Source organism: Prionailurus viverrinus, unplaced genomic scaffold (genome assembly GCF_022837055.1).
Source record: "Prionailurus viverrinus isolate Anna unplaced genomic scaffold, UM_Priviv_1.0 scaffold_45, whole genome shotgun sequence".
NCBI classification, from domain to species: Eukaryota; Metazoa; Chordata; class Mammalia; order Carnivora; family Felidae; genus Prionailurus; species Prionailurus viverrinus.
The window spans coordinates 3,757,702-3,785,033 of record NW_025927610.1 but is presented as its reverse complement, the minus strand read 5'-3'; the positions used below and the strand labels follow the sequence as shown (position 1 = coordinate 3,785,033).

Sequence of the window (27,332 nt, the reverse complement as noted above, 5' to 3'; positions counted from 1 at the left end):
CTTCGGCTCAGGTCATGATCTCACAGTCCATGAGTTCGAGCCCCGCGTTGGGCTCTGTGCTGACAGCTCGGAGCCCACTGCTTGCTTCAGATTCTAGGTCTCCCTCTCTCTCTGACCCTCCCCCGTTCATGCTGTATCTCTCTCTGTCTCAAAAATAAATAAACTTTAAAAAAAATTTTTTTAACTTTAAAATCAGTTTGTCTATATCCACAAAGTACCTTGCTGGTATTTTAATTGGGACTTCGTTTAATCTGTACATCAAGTTGGGAAGAATTGGCAACAATAATGGGTCTTCCAGTTGACGAACAGACAATCTTTCTCCATTTCTTTAGATTTTCTTTGGTTTCTTCAGAATTTTGTAGTTCTTGCATATAGATTCCATATATATTTTGTTAATTTGCACCTAAGTATTTCATTTTTATGCTAATATAAGTGATATTGTGTTCTTAATTTCAAATTCCAATTATTTATTGTTGATATGAAGAAAAGTAACTGACTTTTGCATATTAACCTTATATCCTGTGATCTTAAAACAATCTCTTATTAGTTCCAGGAAGGTTTTTTAAATTGACTCCTTGGTATTTTCACATAAACAATCATATCATCTGCAAACAAAGACAGTTTTATTCCTTCCTTCCCAATCTATATGCATTGCATTTCTTTTTCTTGTCTTATTGCACTTGCTAGGACTTCCAGTACAATGTTGAATATGAGTGGTGAGAGGGGACATCCTTGCTTTACTCCCAATATTAGCAGAAAACATCCACTGTCTCACCATTAAGTTTGATGCTCACTAAAGGTTTTTGTAGAATTTTCATCTAGCTAAGGAAGCTCCCCCTCTGTTTCTATTTTGCATAGAGTTTTTATTCTGAATGAGTGTTGGATTTATGTCAAATACTTTTTCTCCATCAATTGATATGATTGTGGTTTTTTTTCTTCTTCAGCCTGTTAATGTGGTAGATTATATTAATTGATTTTTCAAATGTTGAACCAGCCTTGTATCACTGGGAAAAATACCACTTAGTTGTGGAGCATAATTATTTTTATACATTACTGGATTGATTTTGCTAATATTTTATTATGAATTTTTGCATCTAGGGGAACTGGGTGGCTCGGTCCATTAAGCAACTGAGTCTTGATTTTGTGTCAGGTCATGATCTCATGGTTTGACATAATTCCTTCCCTGTGTTTGGTAGAATTCATCAATGAATTCATCAAGGACTGGTGCTTTCTTTTTGGAAGATTATGAATTATTGTTCTAATGTCTTTAATATGTACAGTTCTGGGGACGCCTGGGTGGCTCAGTCAGTTAAGCATCCAACTCTTGGTTTCAGCTCAGGTCATGATCTCACAGTTCGTGAGTTTGAGCCCCACATTGGGTTCTGTGCAGACAGCTCAGTGCTTGTTTGGTATTTTCTCTCTCCCTCCCTCTTTGCCCCTCCCCTATTTGTTCACTCTCTCTCTCACTCTCTCTCTCTTTCTCAAAATTAACAAATGAAGTTTTCAAAATGTTAAATGCATACAGTTCTATTCAGAGTATTCTATTTCACCTTATGTGGGTGTTGGCAGTTTGTGTCTTTCAAGGCATTAAAAAAATTATTTTACCTATGTTGTCACATTTTGGGGCATAGTGTTGTTCTTAATGTTTACTATTTATGTATTATTTTTTTTCTCCTGCTTGCTTTACGCTTAAATTGGTTTTCTTTTTCTAGTTTATTTTTCTAGTTTATTTTCTAGTTCTTTTTCTAGATTATTGATTTTGGATCTTGTTTCTCTTCTAATATGTGCATTTAATATCATAAACATCCCTCTAAGCACCGCTTTCACTGCATCCCACAAGTTTTAATAAGCTGTATTTTCATTTTTATCTAGTTCAAATGCTTTATAAATTTCTCTAGAGACTTCTTCTTTGACCCGTGTATTATTTAAAAGAGTTTTTTGTCTCCTATATTTTGTAATTTTCCAGCTACTTTCTGTTTAATTTCGGACCCTTAGTTTAATTCCACTGTAGTATGATAAGATAGTACTCCTTGTGGTTTTTATTCTTTCACATTTGTTAAGATGGGTTTTATGGCCCAGAATATGGCCGATGTTGGTGACTGCTCCATGTGACCTTGGAAGTACATATTTTCTGCCATTGTTGCGTGGAGTGTGTGTTGGTGTCCGCTGTCTCTGGTGCTCTTTTGACAACTCTTACTGATGTTCTGGCTGCCAGATATATCGATTACTGAAAGAAGAGCACTGAAGTTGCCGACCTGTTGCTCTCTCAAGTCCCATCAGTTTTTGCTTCTTGCGATTTGCTGCTCTGTTGTTAGATGCATACGCATTAAGGATGTTATCTTCCTGGAGAAATGACCCCTGTACCATAATGTAATGTCCCTTTTTACACCTGATAATTTTCCTTCTCCTGAAGTCTGCTTTGTCTATAACTGACATGGCTACTCCAGCCTTCTTTTGATTAGTGTTAGCATAGTATATATTTCTCCCTCTCTTTACTTACTTTTCTAATTATCTTTCTTGTGCTAAAAGAAACACTATAAAACTTGGTATCTTAACCATTTTTAAGTCTACAGTTCAGTGGTATTAATTACATTTATTGTGTAACCATTATCACCATCCATATCCAGAACTCTTTACACATTTCCAAATTGAAACTCTATGCTCACTAAATACTCACCCCCCAGGCCCCTTGTCCCCAGCACCTGGCACCCATCACTCTACTTTCTATCTCCATGATTCTGACTACTCTAAGTACATTATATAAGTGAGATCACACCACGTTTGTCTTTTTGTGACTGGCTTGTTTCATTTAACACAGAGTCTTCAAGGTTCATCCATGTTGTAGGAAGTATCCAAATTTCTTTCTTTTTAAGGCTGAATAATATTCATTGTCCGGATAGACCACATTTTGCTATCCTTTTTTCCATCAATGGACACTTGGGTTGCTTCCACACTTTATTGTGAATAATACTGTTATAGGTATGGGTGCACAAACATCTCTTTGAGACCTTGCTTTCAATTCTTTTGATTACATACCCAGAAGTGGAATTGCTGGTTCATATGGTAATTTTATTTTTAATTTTTGGGAGAATTGCCATACTGTTTTCCACAGTAGCTACACCATTTTCCATTTTCCCACCAACAATGCACGGGGTTCAAATTTCTCCACATCCTCACCAATACTTGTTGTTTTCTGTGTGTTTTTCATAGTAGCCATACTAATGGGCATGAAGAGGTACTTCGTTGTAGTTCTGGTTTGCACTCCCCTAATGATTAGTAGTTATTGATCACTGTTTCACATGTATATTGGCCATTTGTGTATCTTCTTTGGAATATCTGTTCAAGTCTTTTGCCCACTTTTGAATATGTCTTTTTTCTTTTGTTGTTGAGTTTTAGGGGTTCTCTACATATTCTACATATTCACTCCTTATGAGATATGTGATTTACAAATATTTTATCCCAATTTAAAGGTTGCCTTTTTAATCTGTTGATAGTGTCCTTTGATGCACAAACGTTTTTAATTTTCAGAAAGTCCAATTTGCCTATTTTTTTTCTTTTGTTGACTATGCCCTTTGCTGCCCTATCCAAGAAATCATTGCCAAATCCAATGTCATGAAGCTTTTTCCCTATGTTTTCTTTTAAGAGTTGTGTAGTTTTAGGTCTTATGCTTAGGGCCTTGATCCATTCTTAGTTCATTTTTGCAAATGATGTGAGGTAAAGACCCAGCTTAATTCTTGGACTCTCTATTCTATTCCATTGATCTATATGCCTGTCTTTATGCCAGCATTAAGGAAGCTTTGTAGTAAGTTTTAAGTGCAAGAAGTATGAGTCCTCTTTGTTCTTCTTTTTCAAGATTGGCTATTCAGGATCCCTTGAGATTCCTTGAGATACAAACTTTAGGATTTTTTCTAATTTCCACAAAAGAATTTATTCAGATTTTGATAGAGATTACATTGAATCTGTAGGTCACTTTGGGAGGTATTGATATTGTAACAATATTAACTCTTCCAATTCATGACTAAGGCAGTTCTTTCTCTTTATTTATGTCTTCTTTAATTTACTTCAGCTATGTTTTCTAGCTTTCATTGTTACAATAATGCTACATTTTATAATTATCCATGTATTTGCCTTTATTGAAATCTTTATTTATTCATGAAGCTCTGAGTACCTGTCTTGTGTCCTTTCATTTCACCTACAGGGCTCCCTTTAATATTTCTTTCAGGGCATATCTAGTGGTAATAAATGTCCTCAACTTCTGTTTACCTGGAAATGTCTTAATTTCTCTCGCAATTTTTAAGGACAGTTTTGCCAGATATAGGATTCTTGGTTGACAGAGTTTTTTTTTTTTTCTTTTAGCACTTTGAATATACCAACCCATTGTCTTCAGACCTCCAAAATTGCTGATAAGAAATCTGCAGACAACCTTACTGAGGATCCCTTGTGTGTGACAAGTCCCTTTTCTCTCACCATTCTCAAGACTCTCTTTGTCTTGGCTTTCAACAATTTGATTATAATGTGTCTTCGTGTGGATATTTTTAATTCATTTTACTTAGAGTTTGTTGAGCTTCTTGGATATTAATATCCATGTGTGTCATCCAATTTAGGTGGTTTCCAGCCATTATTTCTTCACTATTTCTGTGTGTCCTTCTGCCTTGGTAGGGTCTAGCCCACCTCCCTCGCAGCTAGTGTCTTGAGTGGCTCTCATTCTGCCCTTGCTCTGTGGTCCCCTCTTCTCCCAGGAGTAGTTAATGCAGCTTTCTCTTGGTCAGGCCCCTTAACTTAATTGCTGTGAGGACATTTCCCCATTTCTTACCATCAGCTGCTCCCAAGCAGTGACCTCAGGCTAAGATTCAAATCCAACCCCATCTTCCCAGGTATGTGCCTCAGAGAGGCAAGTCTGGGAGCATTCTCTTGGCCCTATCCCACCATGCACACTTCCCCCCACTGGGTATTCCTCAGAGGCAGGGGACACAGTTCCCTCCAGGAAAGTTGCATCACAGGACAAGCCAGGTTTTCAGTTCGCTGCCTGTCATATCCTGAGCCCTTACCTCCTTCTCCAGCTACCCCTGCTTGAATGCTCCCCTTTATAAACACAAATCAGGGCCTTGTCTGCCGCTGTCATGGACACATCACAGGGTCCTTCTCCCTCTGCATCTTGTCAGCCCACTCCCACTCAGCAGTCAGAGCCATATTTTGAAAACTTAGGTCATGTCACTGGATGACCTCAGGGGCTCCCCTGCACTGCCCTTTCCCTCCTTCTGGCTCTCCCCACCCTTGCTCCACCCCAGCCATTGTCCCTCAAAGGGGCCTTTACACCTGCAGGTCCCTCTGCCAGGAACACTGTTTCCACACACCCTGTGGCTCGTCTGCAGAGAGCTCTCCCCTGCCCTGAGCACCCCCACTTGAGCCCCGCATTCCCTGCCCAACCCTGCCTCCTGTATCCCCTCTGTCTACTCATCTACTTGCAACAAGCCATAAGGCTGTTTATTCTGTTCATGTTCTAGCACCTCCTGTCCCCACTTAGAAGTGGATTCTGAGACTCAGGGATTTTGGTCTGTCCTGTTGTCCAGTTATGCTAGACCTAAACCAGCAATAAGTATCATTCTGGCAAATGAATTGCCAGCGCTTAGGAAATGCATTGTTTCCAGCTCCTCAGACCACACGCATGTACAGACATGCTTTAAGTCAGAGCTCTACTGTGGGCTTCAACAATGGATTCATGTTTCATTTGGGTGCTTTGATTTTCCACTCAGACATCACCTAGTCCTAGTAAAAAGCTGTTTCTGACACCTCATACTATGAACAACGTTTTTAAGAACCCTAAGTAATTTGTGCAGAGCACAGGGCTCTACCTCACAATCCCTTTTGGAGCAGAAACTCTAAAGTAAGTGAAGACTGGCACCAACACGGTTTGCAGTTAAGCCTGGCACCTGCTCCTTGCTTTCTTTCCCCCTTCTGCTGTAGGAGAGCAGCTACTTGGGAATTAAAGCAGTTCTCACGAAGAGGGTGTCCCCCCCCCCCATCCTCAAACCTTAGCAGCTCTCAGGGTCCTCAGACCTGCCCTCCATCCCCCAGTCAAGAACTACTCAACCCTGACTATGCTCCCTGCAGACTCCACCAGGGCCCCCTGCCAGTCCCTTCCTGAAAACACCGAGGCCTCTTTAGTCAGAGGCGACAGAACCAACAGGGTGCACATTAGGTTTGGTCAGAGACGGTGGAACTCTCCTTGATCTACCACATCAAGCTGACTGGCCCGCTTTCGCTGAGTGATCCCCACTCCCCAGCAGTCCTTGTTGCCTCGTCGGTGAGGACTCTGGCCTCTCCACCTTCTAGGCTGCCTGTGTGCCATGGCCTGCTGGCTGGCTGAGAAGACCAGAGGATGCACGACCCCTGCCAGGACTAGACAATTTCAGAAAACCACACAGTTGGGAGGAGATGTGCCCTATTCCAGATCATCTTCCACCATAAGTAGCCTCAGGAGCACAGGTGATAGCGAACTGCAGTGGGATAACGAGGAAGCAATAAGGTTGCACATTGGTACATTTGTTTTAATATACTTTTCTTATTTTTTAAGCTTACATCATTTCATTTTAATGATGGCCATGTCTAACCACTGGGCATCACAATCTCTGAAGACTGAGCAACCAGTTCTCAAAAGCTTACAACTCACTAAGAGCCCTGGGAGCCAAGGCTGACCAGAGCTCACTGGCTCACCTTTCTTGTCTGCTCCCCACCCTCCACACATCCTGACCTCTCCCTCCTGGAGTATGAGTGCCAGGTTGGGCCTCACAAGACCAGCCTCTCCATTCCAGGAGGCTGTATAGGCCTCTGTGTTGTCCGTCCCCACATGCAATTGGGTGCCAGGGCCCAATTGGGCTCCTCACCATCACCCCCATATTTCTCATTTTGGAGCACGAATCTATGAGGGGCAACACTGCAGCCCCCGGCTGATCCTGGCTCCCAGTCCCTCAATCACCTGGTGCTGGGTTCACATAACATGTGGCGGCACTGGTGTGCTGATGACAGCAGGCACAGGCTTGAGGTCAACATGTGGTGGCCACTCCCGGGAAAGGAGCTGAGGTCCAGAAGACGAGAAGTGAGCTGCACCCCGAAAGGTGGGACATGTCCTGAGCCACACAAGGCCCCAGTCTGATTCAACAAGTTTTCCTACGTTTTAAAGGCTGGATTTCACTTAAGAATCTGGGTTTCTAACTTCTCTTGAAAGTCTGAGGCCCATTTACTGACCCTTATGTTTACTCCCTGAGGGTCCTGGCCTGCTAATCTCCAGCAGGCAACATAGATGTTGTCGGCCAACAGGTGTCAGAACTCTCCTTGGTCTGAAGTCAGGGGAGGGGGAGGCTATGTGGGAACTGGATGAGCAGGAGCAGCCTCAGATGGTCCCAAGTTGGAATCGAGGCGGTGGCAGACAGGGCATCCGGGAGGCCCAAGCCACTGGGGATTCAGGAACAGCACCCCAGAGTGACACAGAACAGGGACTGCATGAGACACCTCGCTGAAGTTCCAGAGCACTCCGGGGCCGGAGGTCACAAGAACCGTTGCCAAGACAGAGAGGGGGTGCTATGTCGACCAGGGACTAAAATGCTCTAAATTCTGACTGCACAGGTGTGTGCCAACATAAAGATCCACCCAGCTGTGTTCCACCGCACTCGCCTACTGAATGTGCCAGACTCAACTCAGAAAGTTAAAAAAGGAAACAGGGAGAGAGGGGAATGCAGAGGCCCTCAGTGAGCCAGGACGCCTGGCTTCAGAACACTTGGATGTGTTGCCTAACCTGCTAAGCCCCTATTTCCTCAAGGCCATGGAGAACCTGCTTCAGAGCAGAGTCCAGCAAGTGGCAACGGGCCCCTGGTCTGACTGGAGCAGCCGAGGGGCAGGGCGTGACAGGAGGCGCTCTGCAAGGAGGGCAGGATGGGACGGGGTGGGGGGTCGCGGAGGGTGTCCCTCAGATGCTATACTGTGAGGCACAAGTCCTTCTGCTCGCTGTCCTCCTCCGGGGGGACAGGCTTTGGGGACCAAAGTACTCAGGTGACTCAAAACTTGGATGTGCAGCTCAGGCATACACCCCGCCCTGTGCTCCAGCAGGACCGCGGGCAGCTGACCCTGACGTCTCTGAGCACCCAGCCTTCCCCCAGCCTGACTCCCCCAATTCTTATATCTCTGGTGTGTGTTCTGGTCCTAGTCAGGGCTTTGTACCCAGGGGAAGCTTGGTGAGTATCTGTGGAATGGACACCCAGGTGACTAACACACTCATGTGCACACTCACAGACATGGGCTCCTGAAAGCCAAGCACTCTTCTCAGAGCCCGACTCCTGTTCCATCATTCCTCTTCCCAGCATCGTTATCCCCATTTTAGAGGTGGGGAGGCTGAGGTCTGGAAGTTAGCCAACCTCCCTGAGGTCATAGAGCTGAGGGGAAGCAGATCAGCACCCTTATTCACCATGTGTGGGGGAAAAGGATGAAGGCTTCTGTGTCCAAGCCATTAGCCGTGGAGGACCAGGTTGCTAAGCCAGTGGCTCAAAGGTGAAGGAGACACAGTATGGTGGGTGTGGGTGACCACAGAGTCCTGCCCTCCCCTGCCGTGCATGTGCAGTCGTCCAGGTGGCAGCTGGCTACAGGACCTGGAATTCAGACAGTCTGCCTTAGAGCTTCAAAGCTCACATCCTTCTGTGCCATCAAGAAACACACAGGTTGCAAGGCACTCAGGCGTGAAGTACTGTGTAGCCATGAAGAAGCTATGCCTTCTGGCCTCATGGAGCTTGTGGTGGAGTAGGGAGACAATGAAACTGCACCTGCATGAGGTCAGAACAAAATGGAGTGTTGGGAGGGGTCAGGTTTGGTGGGTGCTCAGACACGCCTCCCAAAGATAACTTTAGGCTGAGACCCAAAGATGAGGAAGCCCTGGAATGAGTGCTGTAAAAGCAGAGGATAGAGCTTGTGCAAAGACCCTGTGGTCAGTCACAGTGAGTGCTGAGGGCACTTGGTAATGCCTTGGAGACGGATGGGCAGAGAGGGGGTGGGGCCAGGCCACCAGGTAAGCCTCATCCACCAATGGAGAGTGGTGGGTGGGACCAGATCTCCATGAGCCTTGTGCACCAATGGAGAATGTCAGGGATAGGGTTAGGGTTAAGCGCCTCCTGGTGAGAGGCTCCAGGGCAAGTGGGGCCGCCAAAGCCCATTCTGCCATGACAGTAAAGGGTGGGAGCTGCAGAAAGCCTGAGAGGGGCTGGCAGGAGGGGAAGCAGCATGGCGGCAGGAAGGGCTTGCACCAAGCAACACTCCTTACAGGCCAGAAGACATGTGCGGTGGTGGGTGGCACAGGCTGGAGTCACCTGCCTTTGGGCCCTGGCTGAGGAAATAGAGAAATTCCGCCCGGGCAGGAGAGGGGAGAGCCCCACAGGGTTCACCTGAGCCTGGTCAGTGACCCTGGACAGCAGCCAGGGTTCAGTTGGGGTGTCGACGTCCCGGGGAGGGTCTGGCCAGGGCCTCGTGGAGCATGTCAGTGACCTGTTGCTCTCAACTTGCTTTGTGACATCCAGAACACAATGACCCCATGTTCTCAAAACCCAGCTTCTCAAGGCTGATAAGGGAAGGCTGGTCAAAGCTTTACCTTTCGATTCTAATGCATTCACTCTTTCACTCACTGACCCAGCCCAAGGCCAGCACGAGACAGTGAGGGTCCGCGACACGGCCGAAGCTTGGAGGGCTTACCTTCCAGTAGGTTTCAGGGCACCTGGGTCAAGGAGCAGATAGCCTTGTGCTTGGATGAAATCCTGGGTGATGGCACTCTGTGGAGATGCTGTTGGGAGAGGCACCATCAGCCAGTGTCCCTCTGGGGCTCTGTGGTCAGCTGCATGTGTGCCTGTGTATGTTTGGTGTGACAGTTCACACCCAGGTGCTGCTGTGGTCACACAGGTGTGTGTGTGTGTGTGTGTGTGTGTGTGCGTGGCACCACAGGCTCACCAGTGTGCCCCCCACCAGGTGCTGCTGTGGTCAGCTAACAAGGTGTTTGAGGAGCTGACAGACATCGAGAGGCAGTTCCACAAGGCCTTCTACACTGTGCGGGCCTATCTAAACTGTGACCGGTACTCAGTGGGCCTCCTGGACATGACCAAGGAGAAGGTGAGGCCCCGCTGTCCCACCAGCCTCCTGGCCAGGCTTGACCTGCTCCAGACTGACTCACTAACTCTCTCCCCTCTCTTCCTGGCTCAGGAATTCTTTGATGTGTGGCCTGTGCTGATGGGAGAAGCTCAGCCGTACTCAGGCCCACGCACGCCCGATGGCCGCGTGAGTCATGGTGGAGGGGGGACAGGCCCACTTGGCACACTGTGGTTTCCCTGACTCCAACTCAAGTTCCAGGGCAGGAAGGGGTCTGTCCCAGCTTGACCCAGGGTGGGAGAGGGAGGGCTTTAGGAACGGTGTGGGGAGGTGGGAACAGACCACCGGGGCCGGCTGGCTGCCTGACTGCTCTGAGTGCTTGTCTGCTGTCCCGCCTGACTCCACCCCATGCTCTTGGGCCAGGTGGGGCAGGTGCTGGTCTCCCAATAAGTGTCATCAGCCTGGTTGGAATAACCAGCATCCGTCCTGATTGGGTGGTCCTTCCGCTGCCCCTTGAAACCACTGTAGCTTCTCCCTAATGGGGCCATGTGTATGTGTGTGCACACGCGTGTGCATGTGCATGACAGAGGCAATATGAAAAGTGCATGGGAACATGGGCAGATACCTGTGCCCCTTATCGTGTGTGCATCCAACCTGGTACACACCACCCAGCCCGGCCATGCTTCAGTCTCCCCACCTGCTAACTGTGCCCTCCTCACAGGGTTGTGTGTCAAGTGTATAGACGAGTTCCTGCACAAGGCTGGGCTGTGACCATGACCTGCCACAGTTTGTGTGTGTGTGTGTGTGTGTGTGCACATGCACGCAGGCCTGGGTGGCTGTATGCACATGTATGAAAGGGTATGGGACCCAGTTTGTGTGTGGGCTTGAGTAGGACACAGAATGAAGATAAGTGTGTAATGTGTGTTACACAAGTGTCATTGATGGTCTGCACGTGTGTGTGCACGTGAGGGTTGTGTATAACTCTGGGTGTGGAATGTGCTGTGTATGCACATGCATGTATGTATCTGGGTGGGGCACCTGGGTGGCTCCTCTCACCCCTCAGGGAGGCTCCCGCTGGGAAGCTGGCCCGGGGAGCACCTCACGACTGCTGTGGTCCTTTTCACAGGAAATCGTCTTCTACAAAGTCATCGACTATATCCTCCATGGCAAGGAAGACATCAAGGTCATCCCGTAAGTGCCAGGGCTTTGAAGGAAGCACCACCTGAGGGTGGGAGCACCCTCAGACCCATGCTGGGTTGGCTTCGGGGATTTATCACAATGGATTCAGCAGCCTTTGGCCCCTCGCACAGACCATGGTGCTCCCTATGCTGTAGGGCAAGGCAGAAATGGGGTGGGAAGGGAGGGTGACTCACCAATATGGGAGGAAATGAGTGAGGATGTGGGGAGGGAGGCACAGAGCATGTCCAGGGCGCACTTTCAAAGGCTCAGGTGAGCTGTCCAGGTAGCCCTGGCAGCAGCAACTGACCTTTGAGGCCTCAAGTCTCATCCTGGTTCACCCAGCCACCCACACAGGTGGGGTCCCCAGAAGGCACACCCAGTGGGGCAAGATAGGGAGGATGCCTGTCCCAGTGGAGGCACAGCTAGGCAGAGGGCAGGGAGGGGCTCCAAACTAGACAGACAGGGGAGAGGTGTTGGCCATTGCCAGCTCTATAGCTGCATGACCATGTGACCCTGCAACCCCATAAGCCTGTCAGGACCCCACCCTGCAGGTCCCACGAAGGGTCTGGGATCCAGGTGCGAGGCCACAGGATAGGTGACTGACACTGAGCCCTGGGGCTGGGTTGAAGCGTGGGGCCCCCAGTGGTGAAGGGGGCTGCTACAGGGTAAGGGGCCTCAGCATAGGCAGAAGAGGGATAAAACAGCACAGTTATCCCCAAACTTAACCCCTGGCCTCCTCCTGATCTCCCTGAGGCACAACCTGCTAGCCTTCCCGCCCCGCCCAGAGCTCAGAAAAGGGAATGAACGTAAACACACACACTGTGCCAAATCTACATGCACACATCGGACAACCCATCCACCATCTGCCCCTCTGTTCTCTCCCCCAGCACACCCCCAGCCGATCACTGGGCCCTGGCCAGTGGCCTTCCAACCTACGTGGCAGAAAGTGGCTTTGTGAGTCTGCTGAGGCTCTGTCCTCAACTGGTGCCCCAGCCCTTCCCACCAGCACGTGCACCTCTCCCAGCTGCCCTGCTTCGCCTACTTAGAATCCATCAGGCTGGATAGTCTGGTTTAGAATCATATGGTACATTTGGCTGCTTCAGGTGAAATTGTTTTCCTGATCCTCTTTCAGATCTGTAACATTATGAATGCCCCCGCCGACGAAATGTTCAAATTTCAGGTATCTATCCATTCATTAGAGAAAGTATGCCGTACTTAGGGAAATGATGGACTGAATTAGTTTTCGCTCCTCAAGAAAATCTCAGGCGCTAACAGCAGCAAACACGTACTTCCTGTGCTCAGGTCTCGGGTTGGTGGGGCAGGGCCAGGCCACAGTGAGGTTTCCTGCCCCTTGGGTCCTCCTCTGGGGACACAAGGCCCAAACACGCTCTTTTCTGGAGGGGGCCAAGAGTCAAGTGGGCCAGTGCAATCGGCCTTTGTCTCCAAGGCCTCTCCCAGGAGCTGGCCACTGCTCATATCTCACTGGCTATGACCAATGGACGGTGAGACGATTCGTGGGGCCCAACAGAATGGGATGCAAGGCCCCGTGCTCGACAGCCATGAAAAACTTTAAGAGCATGGCAGCAGAGATTCAAATGAGCGTGGGAGCCTTCCAAGAGAAGGGTCCTGTGTGACCACAGAACTCACACCATGAATCCGCCCTGGTGAGCAAAGAGCGTCATCCTTAGCTGGTGGGAGAAGGCACAACACAAACCCATAGGCGTGAGGTGCTCATGCATGGGGGGAGTGAACAGACAGGAACAACAGCCCAGCCACCGCAGTTGGAGGGCAGCAGAAAAGAGGTTCACACTCTCTGGGACAAGCCTGGGCCAGGGCCAGGCCCAGAGTAGCAGGTGTCTCTGGACGCCTCTCCCTGCAGGAAGGGCCTCTGGACGACTCAGGGTGGACCATCAAGAATGTCCTCTCCATGCCCATCGTCAACAAAAAGGAGGAGATTGTGGGGGTCGCAACCTTCTACAACAGGAAAGACGGGAAGCCCTTTGACGAACAGGATGAAGTCCTCATGGAGGTAAACACCTGTCCCAGGTGTGGCTCTCAGAGGTGACACCTGTGTGATGGCATGGGACACAGCCATGTGGAGTCCCGCCCCCCGTCACCTACTTTAGCATTTGGACCCAGCGTGAGGCCCAAGGAGAGTGAGGACAAGGGGGAGCTTGAGGCCCCATCCTGGAACCCCCTTCCACCCTGGAGACCCCATTAGAAGCACTCACTGCCCCAGAGTGACACTCCACACACCAGGACACAGGGCCTGGCACCCAGCGGGCACAGGGCAGGTGGTGACGCTGCTTCTCTGTCTGCAGTCCCTCACTCAGTTCCTGGGCTGGTCAGTGCTGAACACTGACACCTACGACAAGATGAACAAGCTGGAGAACCGCAAGGACATCGCGCAGGACATGGTTCTCTACCACGTGAGATGCGACAAGGACGAGATCCAGCTGGTCCTGGTACCGCTCCTGTCACAGCCTGGCCCCCTCTCCACAGGCAGCACATCCCAGTAGTTAGGGCACGTCCTGTGGTCCTGGAGTCCCACATGCTCTGCGTGGCCAGGGGCAGTCCCTGCCCTGTGTCCTCAGCTGTGAGCAGCGTCCAGAGCCCTCCTGGTTGTGCTGTGCAAGGGCCCCATCAGTTGTCCATGTGGACAGCACAGAACAGTGCTGGGGGTGGGGGGGACACGCAGGAAATGTGAGGTACCCCATAGACACTGTCACTTACCTCTGAAGCTAGAGGCTCCAGCTGTGGCTTCCCAAGGCAATTGTTGTCTTGTGCCAGATGTCACCTTGTCTCATAGTCATGAGGGGTGTAGTGCTGTCACCTCGTCCCATGCTCGTGAGGGGCATAGCTGGCACTTTCTCTGTCTCAGTGCCTTTGTTTTCTCTCCTAGCCAACAAGGGAACGCCTGGGGAAGGAGCCTGCTGACTGTGAGGAGGATGAGCTGGGGACAATCTTGGTCAGAACCTGACTCCCACCCCTCAGGTGGAGACTGGAGGGGCCTGAGGGTCGGGAGAGACTTCCTCATTCCTAGGAGACCAGAGCATGTCACTTCCTGATGTCTGCTGCTGTCTGCATATCCCTGTGCCTGGGTCCGTGTGTGTGTCTGTGCATCACGTGTGTGCCTGGATCTCTTTACGTGTGTGTTTTTGCATCTGTTTTCCTGACAACACCCCTGTACTTGTTGTGGGGCCTTGGGTGGGGGCTGAAGCGCAGGGCATGTGAGTGTCCCAGCCACAGGCCAAAGCAACCGCGAGGGGGGATGTCACCACACAACTGGGGCATCTGAGGCTGGACAGAGGGTCCTGGGAAGGAAGAGAAAAGCCTGCCTCCCTCAGCCCCACAATTCTTCCCACAGAAGGAAGTGCTTCCGGGGCCCAACAAGTTCGACATCTATGAGTTCCACTTCTCTGATCTGGAGTGCACAGAGCTGGAGCTGGTCAAATGCGGCATCCAGATGTACTACGAGCTGGGCGTGGTCCGAAAGTTCCAGATCCCTCAGGAGGTGGGGTGGAGTCGTGGTGAGGGGGTCCCAGATCCACTATGAGGTGGGGGGTCCTGGTGAGGGGTCCCAGATCCACTATGAGGTGGGGGGGTCCTGGTGAGGGGGTCCCAGATCCACTATGAGGTAGGGGGTCCTGGTGTGGGGTCCCAGATCCACTATGAGGTTGGGGTTGTGGTGAAGGGTTCCAGATCCAGTAGGAGGTAGAATTTGGAAATGGTTGGGAGCCCCAAACCCCACAAGAGGTGGGAGAGATGTGGTCAGGAGTCCTAGGTCCTATAGGAAGTTTGGTCACATGCTCATTACAGAATACACACAGCAGGTATGCCTAGAACACATCACCGGATGAATGTATCCACGGATAGATACATGGATGGAATGTCTGATAAATACTTGTTCCTGGCAATTTGATCATCAAGTGCCTTGTTGGGCCACAGCAGGGCTTTGGCGTGGGGTGGAGAGGAGGAAACAGAAGGAGCCTATCAGCTGTGCAGAAAGCACAGACCTCTCAGCCTGAACACAGAGACCCCCAGAAGTCACCCCAGGGAGGAGGGGTGGCCCTCCCAGCTCTGCCCTGAGCTCTGCTGCTGTCCTGTAGTTTTCTGCCACCACATTTCCACCTCGTGTGCCCCCCCCCACCGAGAACAGGTGCAACAGGCTGGCATTGTCAAAAAAAATTTTACTAAACACTAAAAGAAAACACAAAGGAAAAAGGTGTAGAAATCATTAACTGAATTTCTAAACTTCAGAATCATTTTCTGACACTAAAAATCACAGTGGAAGCAGCAGGGGCTCCCTTGGCCCACATTCTGTTGTCCAGAGACAACCGCCCGGCAGAAAATGTGTCACGTTTTATTTCTGCATCACCCTTGCCAAGTACCCACAAATACTGCCCCATTCAAACACACATGCCCAAAACAGACCTTTTCTTCTAAAACACCCTGTAGCCCTTGCCTGGGGTCCTCTTCCCAATTTGGGGCTGGGAAGTCAGATGGAGGCCTGGGAAGCCCCAGGCTTCGACTCTGTGCCCCACAGGCTGCCTGCCACCCCTCATGCACCCTGCAGTGACAAGCAAGCCCCTCCCACCCAGGAAAGTCGTCAGGGGCCAGTAGTGTGAATCGTTGGGACAGAAAGGGTCACGGAGGCCTCGGGTACAGGAGTGAGCAGGGTTTTCACACCAAGCTGTCAGTCTGTGAATGCTTTGGCGGGACTGACGTTCAGTGTCCGAGCCCGTGTTTCTCTTGGCTTCCCGCAGGTCCTGGTGCGGTTTCTGTTTTCCGTGAGCAAAGGGTACCGGAGAATCACCTACCACAACTGGCGCCATGGTTTCAATGTGGCCCAGACCATGTTCACTCTACTCATGGTGCGTGTACCATCAGGGGCCAGACATGCCTCCCTGTCATCCCTCCCATCTGGCCAGGGTCCTAAGGCCTCTCCTGGTTCCATGGGCCGTGCCCCAGGTGCTTGGAGGTGGGGATTCCTCTGCGTGGGGGGTGGAGGCCTTCAAGGGCAGAGGGGAGAGGAAGTGGAAGCCCCTCCCACCGGTGTGCACCCCCAGCCCCGGAAATAGGTACAGAACACCAAGTCTGGGGAGGGCCCAGCTCCCCCCCCATCCTGCTTGCCCCCCCCCACCCCCGGCCCAGGGAAGGGAGGGTGGGCGAGGGGGCTGACAGAGCTGAGCTGCAGAACTGTAGGTGCCTGTCTCCTCAGACCGGCAAACTCAAGAGCTACTACACAGACCTAGAGGCCTTCGCCATGGTGACCGCTGGCCTGTGCCACGACATCGACCACCGTGGCACCAACAACCTGTACCAGATGAAGTAGGTGGCTCGCCTGGGCGCCCTGGGGGCTGAGCAGAAGAATCTGTCAAGGGGTCCCACGGGAGGTGCCTGCCTACAGCTGGCTGAGGGGCAGGGAGGGGAAGGACAGGAAGCCTAGAAGCCGCAACCAGCCACTCTGGGGGCTTTTGACCAAAGTTTCATTTTAGTAAAACCTCTGTAACAGATCCCAGAATCCCTTAGCCAAGCTCCATGGCTCCTCGATTTTGGAACGGCATCACCTGGAGTTCGGGAAGTTCCTGCTCTCAGAGGAGGTTCGTGTCCAGTTAGTTACTCACTCAGGGCGTTTCTCCACCCACTGACCCACTGACCGTCGCCTGCACCCCTGGCCCCTCCCACCTCGGTATCCCGCGGGGGCGGGGGGCTGGAGGAGGGTCATTGGTGAAGCACCCACCGCAGGGCCGGGTGAGCTCAGCCCTCAGGCCAAGGAGGGGAGGGCCGCGGCTAGGGGTCAGCGAGCCAGGCCACCGGGGTCTGGTGCCCACGACCCAGGGGGAGGAGCAGGCCAGCAACGTGCGAGGGACAGATGGACGGATCCTGGGAGGGGGAGGGGACAGGCGGACCGCTTCTACCACCTGAGCCCCTTCCCGCAGACCCTGAACATCTACCAGAACCTGAACCGGCGGCAGCACGAGCACGTGATCCACCTGATGGACATCGCCATCATCGCCACGGACCTGGCGCTCTACTTCAAGTGCGTGCCGCCCTCCCTGCAGGGAGGCGTCGGCCAGGGGCTCTGGGAAGACCCAAGGGACCCCTAGGAGGAGGTCCTGGCTCAGGGGTGGAGTGAGGGGCTGGGGGTCGATTCTCTCTCTCTTTGTTCTTGGGGTTCAGGAAGAGGACGATGTTCCAGAAGATTGTGGATGAGTCTAAGAACTACGAGGACAGGAAGAGCTGGGTGGAGTACCTGTCCCTGGAGACTACGCGGAAGGAGATAGTCATGTGAGCAGCGGGGGAGACAGGGGCCATCTCTGCCCTGCTTAATCCTCAAACCTCCCGGGACAAAGATAGGAAACCCCACCCCACCCCACCCCACCCCCCACCCCCATGACCTGCAACAAGAACAGCTGATCTCTAAATGGCTTTGACACGTCAAAATAAATGCTCCATCTAACCTGCTCCTCCTTTTCTGGGAAGACCGTACAGGATTTGGGGTCAGACAGTCCATTTCCTTAGTTTGTGGATTTGGCAGTATTTTACTTATCTTATGAACCTCCACAGATGCATGTACAAAATGGAGATTCAGAACTACAGTCCTCCCCCAGGCCTATCCCAGAGATCCACCAAAGAAAACTGTAAATCACGGGCACTTAGAGGCTGCCTGATAAATATTTGTTGATTTTAGTTTGTAGCTGCAAGAAGGAGGGAGAGGTGGAGTATGAGGGGGGTGGGCTGAAGTGTGTGTGTACAGTAAGATGCCTACTACTAGAAGGACTCTGGAGCTCGGACCTGTGCCCAGAGGTGGAGGTGGAGGGGAGGGAGGGAGGCCAGTCTGGGCATGCCTGGAGCTCCATCTCCCTGCAGGGCCATGATGATGACGGCGTGTGACCTGTCTGCCATCACCAAGCCCTGGGAAGTCCAGAGCAAGGTCAGAAGTCATGCAGGGCCCCCACCTCTTGTCAGTGCCTCTTGGGATTGCATCTAGGGGAAGCCTGAGATAGGCGGACAGAGCCCTCATTTGCAAGTAGCACTGAGGGCTGCCCCTTTGCTCTGGGGATGGGCCAGCAGCCACCATATTGGAAAGTGCCAATGTGCTCACTGTGTATTAGGCCTAGTCTGAAGAATGGGGATCCCAGAGGGTCTGGGGCAGAGAAGACTGAGGACACAGAGGCTCCAGGCAAGAGCCTCCTTGGTCATTCTCTGACCAAGCACTAAGCTCCACAGGATGACTGCCTTTTACGTACCTCCCAGGTAGCTCTGTTGGTGGCCGCTGAGTTCTGGGAACAAGGTGACTTGGAAAGGACAGTTCTGGATCAGCAGCCCATTGTGAGTGTTAATTCCAGAATCCCCATTGTGGTCCCTGGGAAACTCAGGCCTCACTTAGTGGAAACAGGGGACTCCCAGGGATTTGGGGGTCCTGGGACCTCAGTCTCACTTTGTGGGGTCATGTGACATGAGCTGAGTGTGAAATTAGGTGACTCGGGAAATGGGTAAAGTTATAGAAATAATAGGGTTTGGATAAAGCTGTGGTGCCCATGCAGAGATGGAAAGCCATTATCAAAGCTGGTAGAAGCAGGCTGTGGCCCGTAACCCAGAGCCTCCATGGCCTAGGAAGCTCTACAGAACCTCAGCCAAGCTGTGAGGTGCTCCAGAAAGGCCTTCAACTGGGAAGAGTACGGTGCCAGAGGGAGCCAGTGGCTGCAGCCCAGGGGCCCACACCGTGGCAGATGGGCAATGCTGAGATCTTCGGGTCAGCAATGTGGGGCCAGGAATGTGCTGCTAGACTACAATGGCACCTGCATAGGAACCAAGGGTATAAGGAAAGCATAGTGTTGTCCAAAAGGCATGTGGAAGAAATGGAAAGTCAACTCCAGTCAATGAGTAGCTGTCTCAACCCTATGGGGTTGAGAAGGCTTTGGGGCCAGGTACAGACTGCAGGTAAGGGTATCCTGACCAACCAGCCAAGTCCCTTGGGGGCCAGGCCTCTAGGTCCTGTATGACTCACCCTTGCCACATGGAGCTTCAGACAGTGGGTAGCTATGAAGAACAGACTAGCAAGGGCCAACTCAGGCAGTCTGGAGTGTGTGGACAGTATGGACAGCCCCTCCAGAGGCATCTGAGTTTTGCCCCCCAGGGGTCTCTGGTCAGGTCTTGAGTCAGCACCATGGATAGCTCCCAGGGGCCTGGGAGAAAGGGGCTCAGGGGACAGGGAACTGGGAGCACCATGGTGGACCTAGCCCTGGAACTACTAGATGGCTCAGAAGGGACAGGGATGTCCTAGCTGTCTCCTTTCAAGGGCCAGCATCTATCAAGGCAGGCCAGGCCCCAAGGCCAGAGGCTTCACCTTCATCCCATGGACACTGCTTAATCTGTATTTCTGTGGACATGTTCATCCAAGCTGGGTGGGGCTGAGTGAGTCCTGTGGGCTCAGAGAAAGTGTCTCTGCTCCCCCCCCCCCCAACCAAGCCAATGATGGACCGGAACAAGGCAGCCGAGCTCCCCAAACTACAAGTTGGCTTCATCGACTTTGTGTGCACATTCGTGTACAAGGTGAGCAGGGCCTGGCTAGGTTCACAGGAGGAGGAGGGGACTGGTGTGGGTTCACCCAATGGCCTGACTTGCCACAGCCCCTATCTCCTCAGACTTGCACTTAAAATCTGAAATCCTCAGCGTCACCCCAAGGAGAACCTTCCCACCTTCACCTAGCCAGCCCCTCAGAAGCACTTCATGCTTACCCACTGGCTTCCTCCCTCTGGAGGGTCCTCCTGCTCTCCATCAGGTCTCACCTCAAATGTGCTCTCCCAAGACCCTAAGGCAGCCCCACTTGTGGCCTGCATGTTATTTTCAGGGCACTGACTGCAGTTTATCTGTGGGTGCATTTGTTCAGTGCCTGTGAACCCAGGAGGACAGGGATGGGTCCACCTGTCACAGCTAGGAATTCCTTGCCCAGCAAACACATGTTGCACAAGTGACAGTGGGACACTGTGCTGAAGACATGTGCTGTGACGTCACTGGCCAGGGAGTATGTTGGCGGGGGTGGGGAGGGTTCTGCAGTCAGAGCCCCCCCCCCCCCGCAAGTGATGCCCACATGCCCATGGACTCCACTCCATCTGGTCCGGGGGGCTGCAGGGTCCCACGCTCTGAGGAGGAGGTTGGTTCTGAGTAAAGCCACCCCTGACTGGACCAGTCCCACCCCCCCCCCTTTGACCCCCACAGCTCCTGTGCTCCCCTTTACTGAAACACCATCTCCCTTTGCTACCCCCTCATTGGGGCTATAAGTCCTGGGAAGGAAGGCAGGACCAGGATGTACATCCCAGTCCTGAAGGTCACAGGTCACAGCCCCACTACACTGCTCCCCTCCCACTGCCTTCCCCAAGTCCATCCACATGCTCCATAGATTGTATGTGTGTTTGTGTGTGCACACATGTGTACATGGGTGATGTGTGCATAAGAGACCAGAGAAGGAGCCTCAGGACTTGCTTGTCTGCCCCCGTGTTCCCACTCCCTCTGCCAAGGGACTCCCCTTCTGCCATTGTTATTTTCTATTTTATTCTTGGGGGCCTCATCTGTGCCATAAGCATTCATACCCCACATCTCCCCATCCTATCTTCTCCATTTCCAAGGCTTTGCTGGGAAAGTGACGTCTCAGTGGCAGGCAGACCCCCTCCCAGGTTCTCCTCTTGGGGGAGTGGGGCAAGGTGGTGGGGGGACAGGCTGGTGCCAGCAAGGGCCAAGACGTGGGGAGACCACCTGCCCCAGCGGCCCAGGAACAGTCAGGCGGTGTGGGCAACTTCTTGATTCCCTGTCCAGGAGTTTTCCCGTTTCCACGAGGAGATCCTGCCCATGTTCGACCGACTACAGAACAACAGGAAGGAGTGGAAGGCTCTGGCTGATGAGTACGAGGCCAAAGTGAAGGCCCTGGAGGAGGAGAAGCAGCAACAGGAGGAGAGGACGACAGTCAAGAAAGGTCTGGGCTGTGGGGGCGGGCACTTGGTTAGTCCCCACGTTGAAGTGTATGAAGAGATGGAGTTAAAGACCAGAGTCAAGTCTCAAGAAAAGGCTGGCGTGCTCTGGTTCCTCGCCGCAGGGGCGGCCATCCCTCAGGATCGGCCCTGCTCAGGCGGTGCACCCAACACTCCCAGACTGGAAGGTCTCCTTGTGTCTCTAGCCAGGAACACTCATTTTCCCTAATGAAGTAACTGAATGTCACTTCCCTTGTAAAGGGGAGGAAATCCCAGCCAAACATCGTGAACTCTCAACAGGTCTTTCTTCCACCATCAGGCTGCAGTTCCCTCCTAATTAACTCAGAAAATCTACCTCTACTCCCACGCTACCCTCAGAAACAAAACAGAAGACCTTAAAAAATAAGCGAGCTATTTAAAAAACAAAGAAAATTAAAAGAAAAAAAGTGAGCTAAAAGAGCCAAGTGTGCATGACACCCTTCCTGCCCGCCCCTCCCCTTGCTGTGGGAATGTGGCTTCATCGCAATGAGTCAGCACACCCCCAAGATGGAATCCCCGAAGTTGTTGCCTGTGCTTGGCCACCTCAGCTCTGGGACTTCTGTTGCGATTTCCTGCTATGGGGAGGGAACCAATGTAAACAAGACTGTTTCAGGGTTGGGGGGGGGGGCGGGGGCGGCAGAACTGAAAGTGTCACCAGAGCTAAGATAAGAAAGGCTGAGCCCTGGCTAGACTAATCGGCTTAGGCTCCCCGCAGGTCCCACACTCTGCCCTTCATCCTGCAGGGCTGGTAGAGGACACGGGGCAGAAGGGAAGGAGCAAGGCCAGTGCACACGGTTCTCACTCAGCGTCTGTTTTCTCTTGCAGGGGGCACAGAGATTTGCAATGGCGGCCCCGCCCCCAAGTCTTCAACCTGCTGCATCCTGTGAGCTGCTCCGGGGGTTCGGACCGCTCTTTCATCCGTACACCTCCTGGGACTCCACCTCTAACCCTTTGCTACAGGTTAGGAAGCCCAACGAAGTGACTGAAGACAATTTTGAATATTTTGAATTTTTTTTTAAGGCTTGCGTTTTTATAAATGAAAGTCAACGATGAATAATTTAAACACTTTAGCCTACCTTACGCTCATCCATCTTTTGGGTACATAGCAAGACCACAGAGATCTTTGGAAAGGGTCTGCGAACTGTGTCTGAAAGCATTGGGTGAGAACATTCACGACTGCACATTTATGTGTGTATGGGCAAGTAAGATACATAGGTACCATTGCCTATCAGGTTTAAGGGAAAATAGGACCAGAAATTCAGAATACAAACAAAATACATCACCCTTGTTTTAATTCGGCAGAAATTACAGGCACATCACATGTGACCTGTTGGAAAATTCTGCCAGAAAGCTCAAGGCCATGAGTGAGGCAGTGATCAGACACAAGTGACCTGTGCATAAATACGTTTAACAGCCCTGTGCACAGAGGTGCGCTGACAGACCCTGAGATCAGGGGGCACACTGCCATGCCTAGGGTCTGCTCAACTCCTGGACGAGTGAGGGTTCCCTTAATGTTTATGAATTGGCATAGCCACACCCAAACAGAACACTACTCCCATTTGAAACAGGTACCGATTATCTGGTAGAAATTAAGGGCTTTTAACTTGAAGTCCTTATAATGTGAACTCCAAAGCATTTGTTCCCCAGACACTAGACACTTAACGCCTCCTCTCAGCTGCAGGTTGAGACTGGTCGCTGTAAGGCCAATTCAGATGCCACCCAAGCCCTCTCCCAGAGCTCCAGAGCTCATGGGGTAGGTGGGGAGAGAGAATGGGGAGCAACCCCCACCAAGCCATCTAGTCACAGATGGAGGTAGTTTCCATCTCAGCAGTGACACCTGGTGACCGCCTGCGATTAGGGCCAGGCGCTCCTCCAGAGGGACTCAGCACCAGCTGGCCACACTGGAACAGATCCCGCCAAAGTCAGGAGGAGCTGCGGTGGCCTCACTCAAACCTCGCCGGAACTAAAACCAAGGCTTTAAAGTGTTTATATGCTTGCTTCTCATTTTCTCCTCACATTTGCAAACGAATTCGTCTTACCAATGCAATTTGGGCTCAAAGCCTAGGGAAATCTGCTCAAGTCCTGTGACTGGGAAATAGTAACATTCCAATACCAGGCCTCAGAGGTTGGAAGGGGCACAGCCAGGAGGGGCAGGACCCGGCTATCAGCTCGGCAAGAGCCTGAGTCCGATAACAAGCTTGTGCAGCACCCCAGTCGGGTCCCGGGGCGGCCACATGCCTTCCTGTGGGCCGAGGAGAGGATTCACGACAGGGGGGTAGAGATCCAGGTCCCAACCTGACACTTGCACGGCCCACCCAACGGGTGGCCTAGGGCTTAGCAAAGACCAAGCAGCACTCACAGCACCCAAGCTGGCTGTGTCGCTACTATAACCTGCTCCCTTTGGGCCACCCCCCCCCCCCCCAGATGCCCAAGAGAAGTGGAGGAGTTTCACAGGCTCATTTGTGCACTGCATCCTGAGTCTGTGATGGCTAGTCAGTTCTTCTGAATTCCCCCTCCCCATCCCCACTCCCACTGCACATAAACCAAGCCCAAGTCCAGAAATGAGACAAGCGGGGACAGTCCAGGAGAGCATCACATAACAAGAAAGAAAATTTTATTCATCCACACTTCCAGCGAGGCAGGCTCATTTTAGTATGCTGTCATCTTGGGCTGAAAGGTTCAAAAGAAAACATACGTGTTATTACAGCCTCAGGCGATCCCAACAGACCATCTCAGCTCAACATCATCCAGTATCTGGTTACGGTGCAGCCCGACTACGCTCTGCTTAAAGCCTTGTCCTTGGTCTTCCTTGTGCCCGCATGTTCTCACTGGAACCGGCCAGAGCAGTCAGCGGGATGGGTGTGCCTGGTTCCGGTCCTGTGGGCCCGTCTCAGGTGGCACCACCAGGTCACATTCCCAGACAACTAACCTCTAAGGCCCAGGGACCCGAGCCTCACCAAAGGCAAGGTGTCATCATGTCCCCACACCCACGCCTCTGCTCCACCTCCCCCCCCCACACACACCCCCAGGACCCACTGGGCCGGTGCTGGATGAAAAGAGGGGGCTTCTCCCTCTGCAGTGGGGCCCCGCGAAGCAGCACTGTGTGTCTAAAATCGGGCGGAGGGCAAATCTGTACGATGCACTAATTCGAGTACCTTCTGCCAGCTCTCTCTCAATCCGTTTCCGTTCATCCTGCTGCTTCTTCTCCTCAGCGGCTATCCTCCTTTCCTCTTCCGCCCGGGGTTTCAGGTAGCCTGTTTAAGGCAAACGGGAAGGTGGGGAGACACTTGAACTTCCTCACTGAAACGCTGCCTAGCGGGGCTTCAGTCTCTTCGGGTGCACTGGGAATGCCGATGCCTCGACTTCCCACCCTGCACTTCGATGTAGAAGGCCTGCCGCTGCCGCTGCCGCTCCGCAGGGAACCCAACCCAGAGGGCAGCTGCAGGGTCCCCGCTGCCCCCGGCTCGTACTTCGCCCAGTCCTTCAGGTCGCCAGAGGCCGCCCCGCGTCAGACCGCAGCACTCCTCCCACACCCACCTGGCACCACGTGCCAACTGGAACTCACCGTTTTTCTGTTCCCCGGGGGCTGCCCTGCATCAGGATGCACTTGGGGTCCTGACCGCCTGAGCCGGTCCCAAATCAACCCACACACCTGCCGCGTCCGCTCGGGTTTCTGGCGCCTCCCACTCTGCCCCCCTTCTCGCCCTTCGCTGGGGTTTAGCAGACGGCCCTGGGGAGCCCCAACAGGCTCTGAGAAGCCCCAGCGCCCCCTCTGCCGTCGGCCGAGACAGCGGCGCGGCCGCCCGCGGTCACTCACTGTAGCGCTTGGCTCCGTAGGCCACGCCGAGGAACAGGGCGGAGTAGCGGCCGAGCTGCGGGGAAAGGGCCGTCAGAGGCGGGGTCAGGGTCCGGTGGGGGTCCCAGCCCGCGGCGGGGTCGGAAGCGCAGGGCGGGGATCTGGGGAGCGCGGGGAGGGGGGAGGGCAGGTCGCACCCGCGGGGCGCGGGCCCAGGGTTCCCTGAGGTCGCGCACGCGGAGCCCACACGGAGCCGAGCACGCGGCGACGGCCGCAAAGCCTAGTCACCTTGATGAGCGGAGAGACCTGCACCGGCGGCACCATCTTGTCGGTAACCTTCACGCCGGAAGCACAATCCGAGGAGGACGCCGCAAGGGCTCGGAGAGCCGCGGAGACGTAAAAGCGTACCAGGGCGAGCGCATGCGCCGTTGGCGACGAGCAAGGGCACCGCTGCGCCCCCCGGTGGGCGGAGGTGGAACGGCGTGCGACCGCTCCGGGCGGGGAAGTCACCGGGCGCGCTGTTCGCGACCAGCTGCGCGTGCGCGACTGCCGAGCAAGCGGGTTCTGGCTGGGCGGCGCGGGTGATTCTTGTCTTGGGTGTGAGGCGCTGGCCTCCCGCCACGTCTCCTGCAGCCCCGGACGCTGTCAGGCCGGGTTGAGCAGCAATCGAGCCCGCCCATTATATGTCCAAATATTTGAAAACTACAAGTCAAAGTCACAAAGTGTAAAATAGATGGCACCGTATCCTCCTGCTTTGCCAGGGCTCTCCCGTCAGGGCCTGGAAAGTCGGGGAATGAGCCCACCACCACGCACGCCGGGCGGCTGGAGTGCGGCCTGCAGCCCCGCCCAGGCCTGTCCAGGTCCCTGGCTGTCCCAGGTCAGCCTCAAGGACCGACTGGGAGGGGGCCTTGGCCGGGAAAGGGGTTTGAGGTTTTGGACAGGGAATACCGGGTCTAGGTACTAAGTGTGACCTGAGCGCTGGCCCCCTGGTCCCCAGGCTCCTCGCGCATTTGCGGGGGGGGGGGGGGGGGGGGGGGATGGGCGGGGGCTGTGGCCAGACCCTCTGCACTCAGGCCTCCCTGATTATGGTGGCCTCAGAACCCCCTGCTGGGACGGCACTGCCTTGGGAGCCCCTTCCAGCCACCCCCCGCCCCCAGTCTCAGTCCCCAGTCCCCTGGCAGAGCAGAGCAGAGCAGGAGCTTCTCCGGCACAGGGGGCTGGGGTCTTCCTGAGAGCTAGCAGACCTGCTCCCTGACTGCTGCCCTCCGGACCCTGCAGTTCGAAGCTCCAAGGTCCACCTCAATCAGGGCCCCTGGGTCCACAGAGCCCCCAGATGGGCCCTCATTCTCCCACTTCTGCTGCTTAAGTGGGACGGGTAGGGGGTAACCTGCCAGTTACTCTGTCCCCCTCAGAGTAGCCGGTTTCCCCCACTTCTGTGGTTAGTCCTGGTGAAGACGTGACAGGTCAGCTGCAGCTGTGCAGAGACTGCCCAAAGATGGGGCAGTGGTGACCAGCCAGCCAGCCTCCCAACAGCGCTGGCTGTGCGGATACATGGTTCCCAAGGCAATCAGGTGGGGGTGGGCTGACAGGAGGACCACTCACCCCCTTGGGCCCTGCACGGATCCAGGCAGAAGCTCCCTGAGAACCAGAGTTTGGGGCTCACTAGGGCCCCCAATACGATGGAGGGAGCCCACTTTTCCCTACTCTTCCATACCCTTCTGTTTCCAAAGACAGCTTAACTATAAATCTAAAGAGAATGGAATGCAGAGGCTAAAACTCCAGGGCACAAAGCAGGTGCTCAGTAAATCTGCATGGAGGGAGGCCCTTCTGGCTCGGCAGCTTGCTCTGGAGTCCTGGCTCTGGGACTCCAGCCGAGAAATTGGAAAATCACCTGCGCTGTTTCCTGGGATGGCGGTGGGAATAAGGAGGCCCATCCTACAGGGTCACCAGGCTCTTCTCTAAGGACTCTGAGACCTCTGCCTGATGCCTCCACTGGTGTTTCTGCCTGGCCTGGGGTGGGGGGAGGGCCTTCCCAAGCCCCCTCATTGCTCCCTGAGGAGACTGTACACACATGTTGACCCCACAAGGCACAAAATAACCCTCTTTCACCAACATGCCATGCGGCAATCCAGAGTGCACACCCCTACCCCCTTGAACAGCTAGGCAGATGACCTCGGGTGATGAGTGTGTTTTCCCTTCCCTGGATTTTAAAATAAACAGGACTCCTCAGC

At 53.0% G+C, this 27,332-nt stretch overlaps 2 protein-coding genes across 3 annotated transcripts in view; one reads left to right on the top strand and one right to left on the bottom strand.

Annotated features, from left to right (window-relative positions):
* The window catches only part of PDE6B (phosphodiesterase 6B), a 35,051-nt gene extending 11,889 nt beyond the window's left edge, over positions 1 to 23,162 (top strand). Inside the window, exons 4-22 of one of the 2 annotated variants that reach the window (XM_047847243.1) lie at positions 10,000 to 10,140; positions 10,231 to 10,305; positions 11,243 to 11,307; positions 12,183 to 12,249; positions 12,428 to 12,475; positions 13,175 to 13,324; positions 13,617 to 13,760; positions 14,198 to 14,263; positions 14,663 to 14,809; positions 16,062 to 16,169; positions 16,517 to 16,626; positions 16,811 to 16,898; positions 17,238 to 17,338; positions 17,479 to 17,586; positions 18,169 to 18,232; positions 18,556 to 18,630; positions 19,771 to 19,854; positions 21,115 to 21,271; positions 22,131 to 23,162. In XM_047847243.1, the coding sequence (XP_047703199.1) occupies positions 10,000 to 10,140; positions 10,231 to 10,305; positions 11,243 to 11,307; positions 12,183 to 12,249; positions 12,428 to 12,475; positions 13,175 to 13,324; positions 13,617 to 13,760; positions 14,198 to 14,263; positions 14,663 to 14,809; positions 16,062 to 16,169; positions 16,517 to 16,626; positions 16,811 to 16,898; positions 17,238 to 17,338; positions 17,479 to 17,586; positions 18,169 to 18,232; positions 18,556 to 18,630; positions 19,771 to 19,854; positions 21,115 to 21,271; positions 22,131 to 22,192 (1,860 nt within the window). In that variant the 3' untranslated portion in view covers positions 22,193 to 23,162. Of the gene's footprint in view, positions 1 to 9,999; positions 10,141 to 10,230; positions 10,306 to 11,242; positions 11,308 to 12,182; positions 12,250 to 12,427; positions 12,476 to 13,174; positions 13,325 to 13,616; positions 13,761 to 14,197; positions 14,264 to 14,662; positions 14,810 to 16,061; positions 16,170 to 16,516; positions 16,627 to 16,810; positions 16,899 to 17,237; positions 17,339 to 17,478; positions 17,587 to 18,168; positions 18,233 to 18,555; positions 18,631 to 19,770; positions 19,855 to 21,114; positions 21,272 to 22,130 lie in introns of those variants that run through there. The other variant, XM_047847244.1, reaches the window with a different exon arrangement.
* A 740-nt stretch (positions 23,163 to 23,902) lies between these two features.
* Positions 23,903 to 26,088, bottom strand: ATP5ME (ATP synthase membrane subunit e). Its single transcript, XM_047847345.1, has 4 exons — positions 25,390 to 26,088; positions 25,123 to 25,177; positions 24,461 to 24,559; positions 23,903 to 23,975 (listed from the first exon to the last, which is right to left on the bottom strand). The coding sequence occupies exons 1-4, from the start codon at positions 25,423 to 25,425 to the stop codon at positions 23,950 to 23,952; spliced, it is 216 nt and encodes a 71-aa protein (XP_047703301.1). The 5' UTR covers positions 25,426 to 26,088; the 3' UTR covers positions 23,903 to 23,949.
* Positions 26,089 to 27,332: the final 1,244 nt, after the last annotated feature.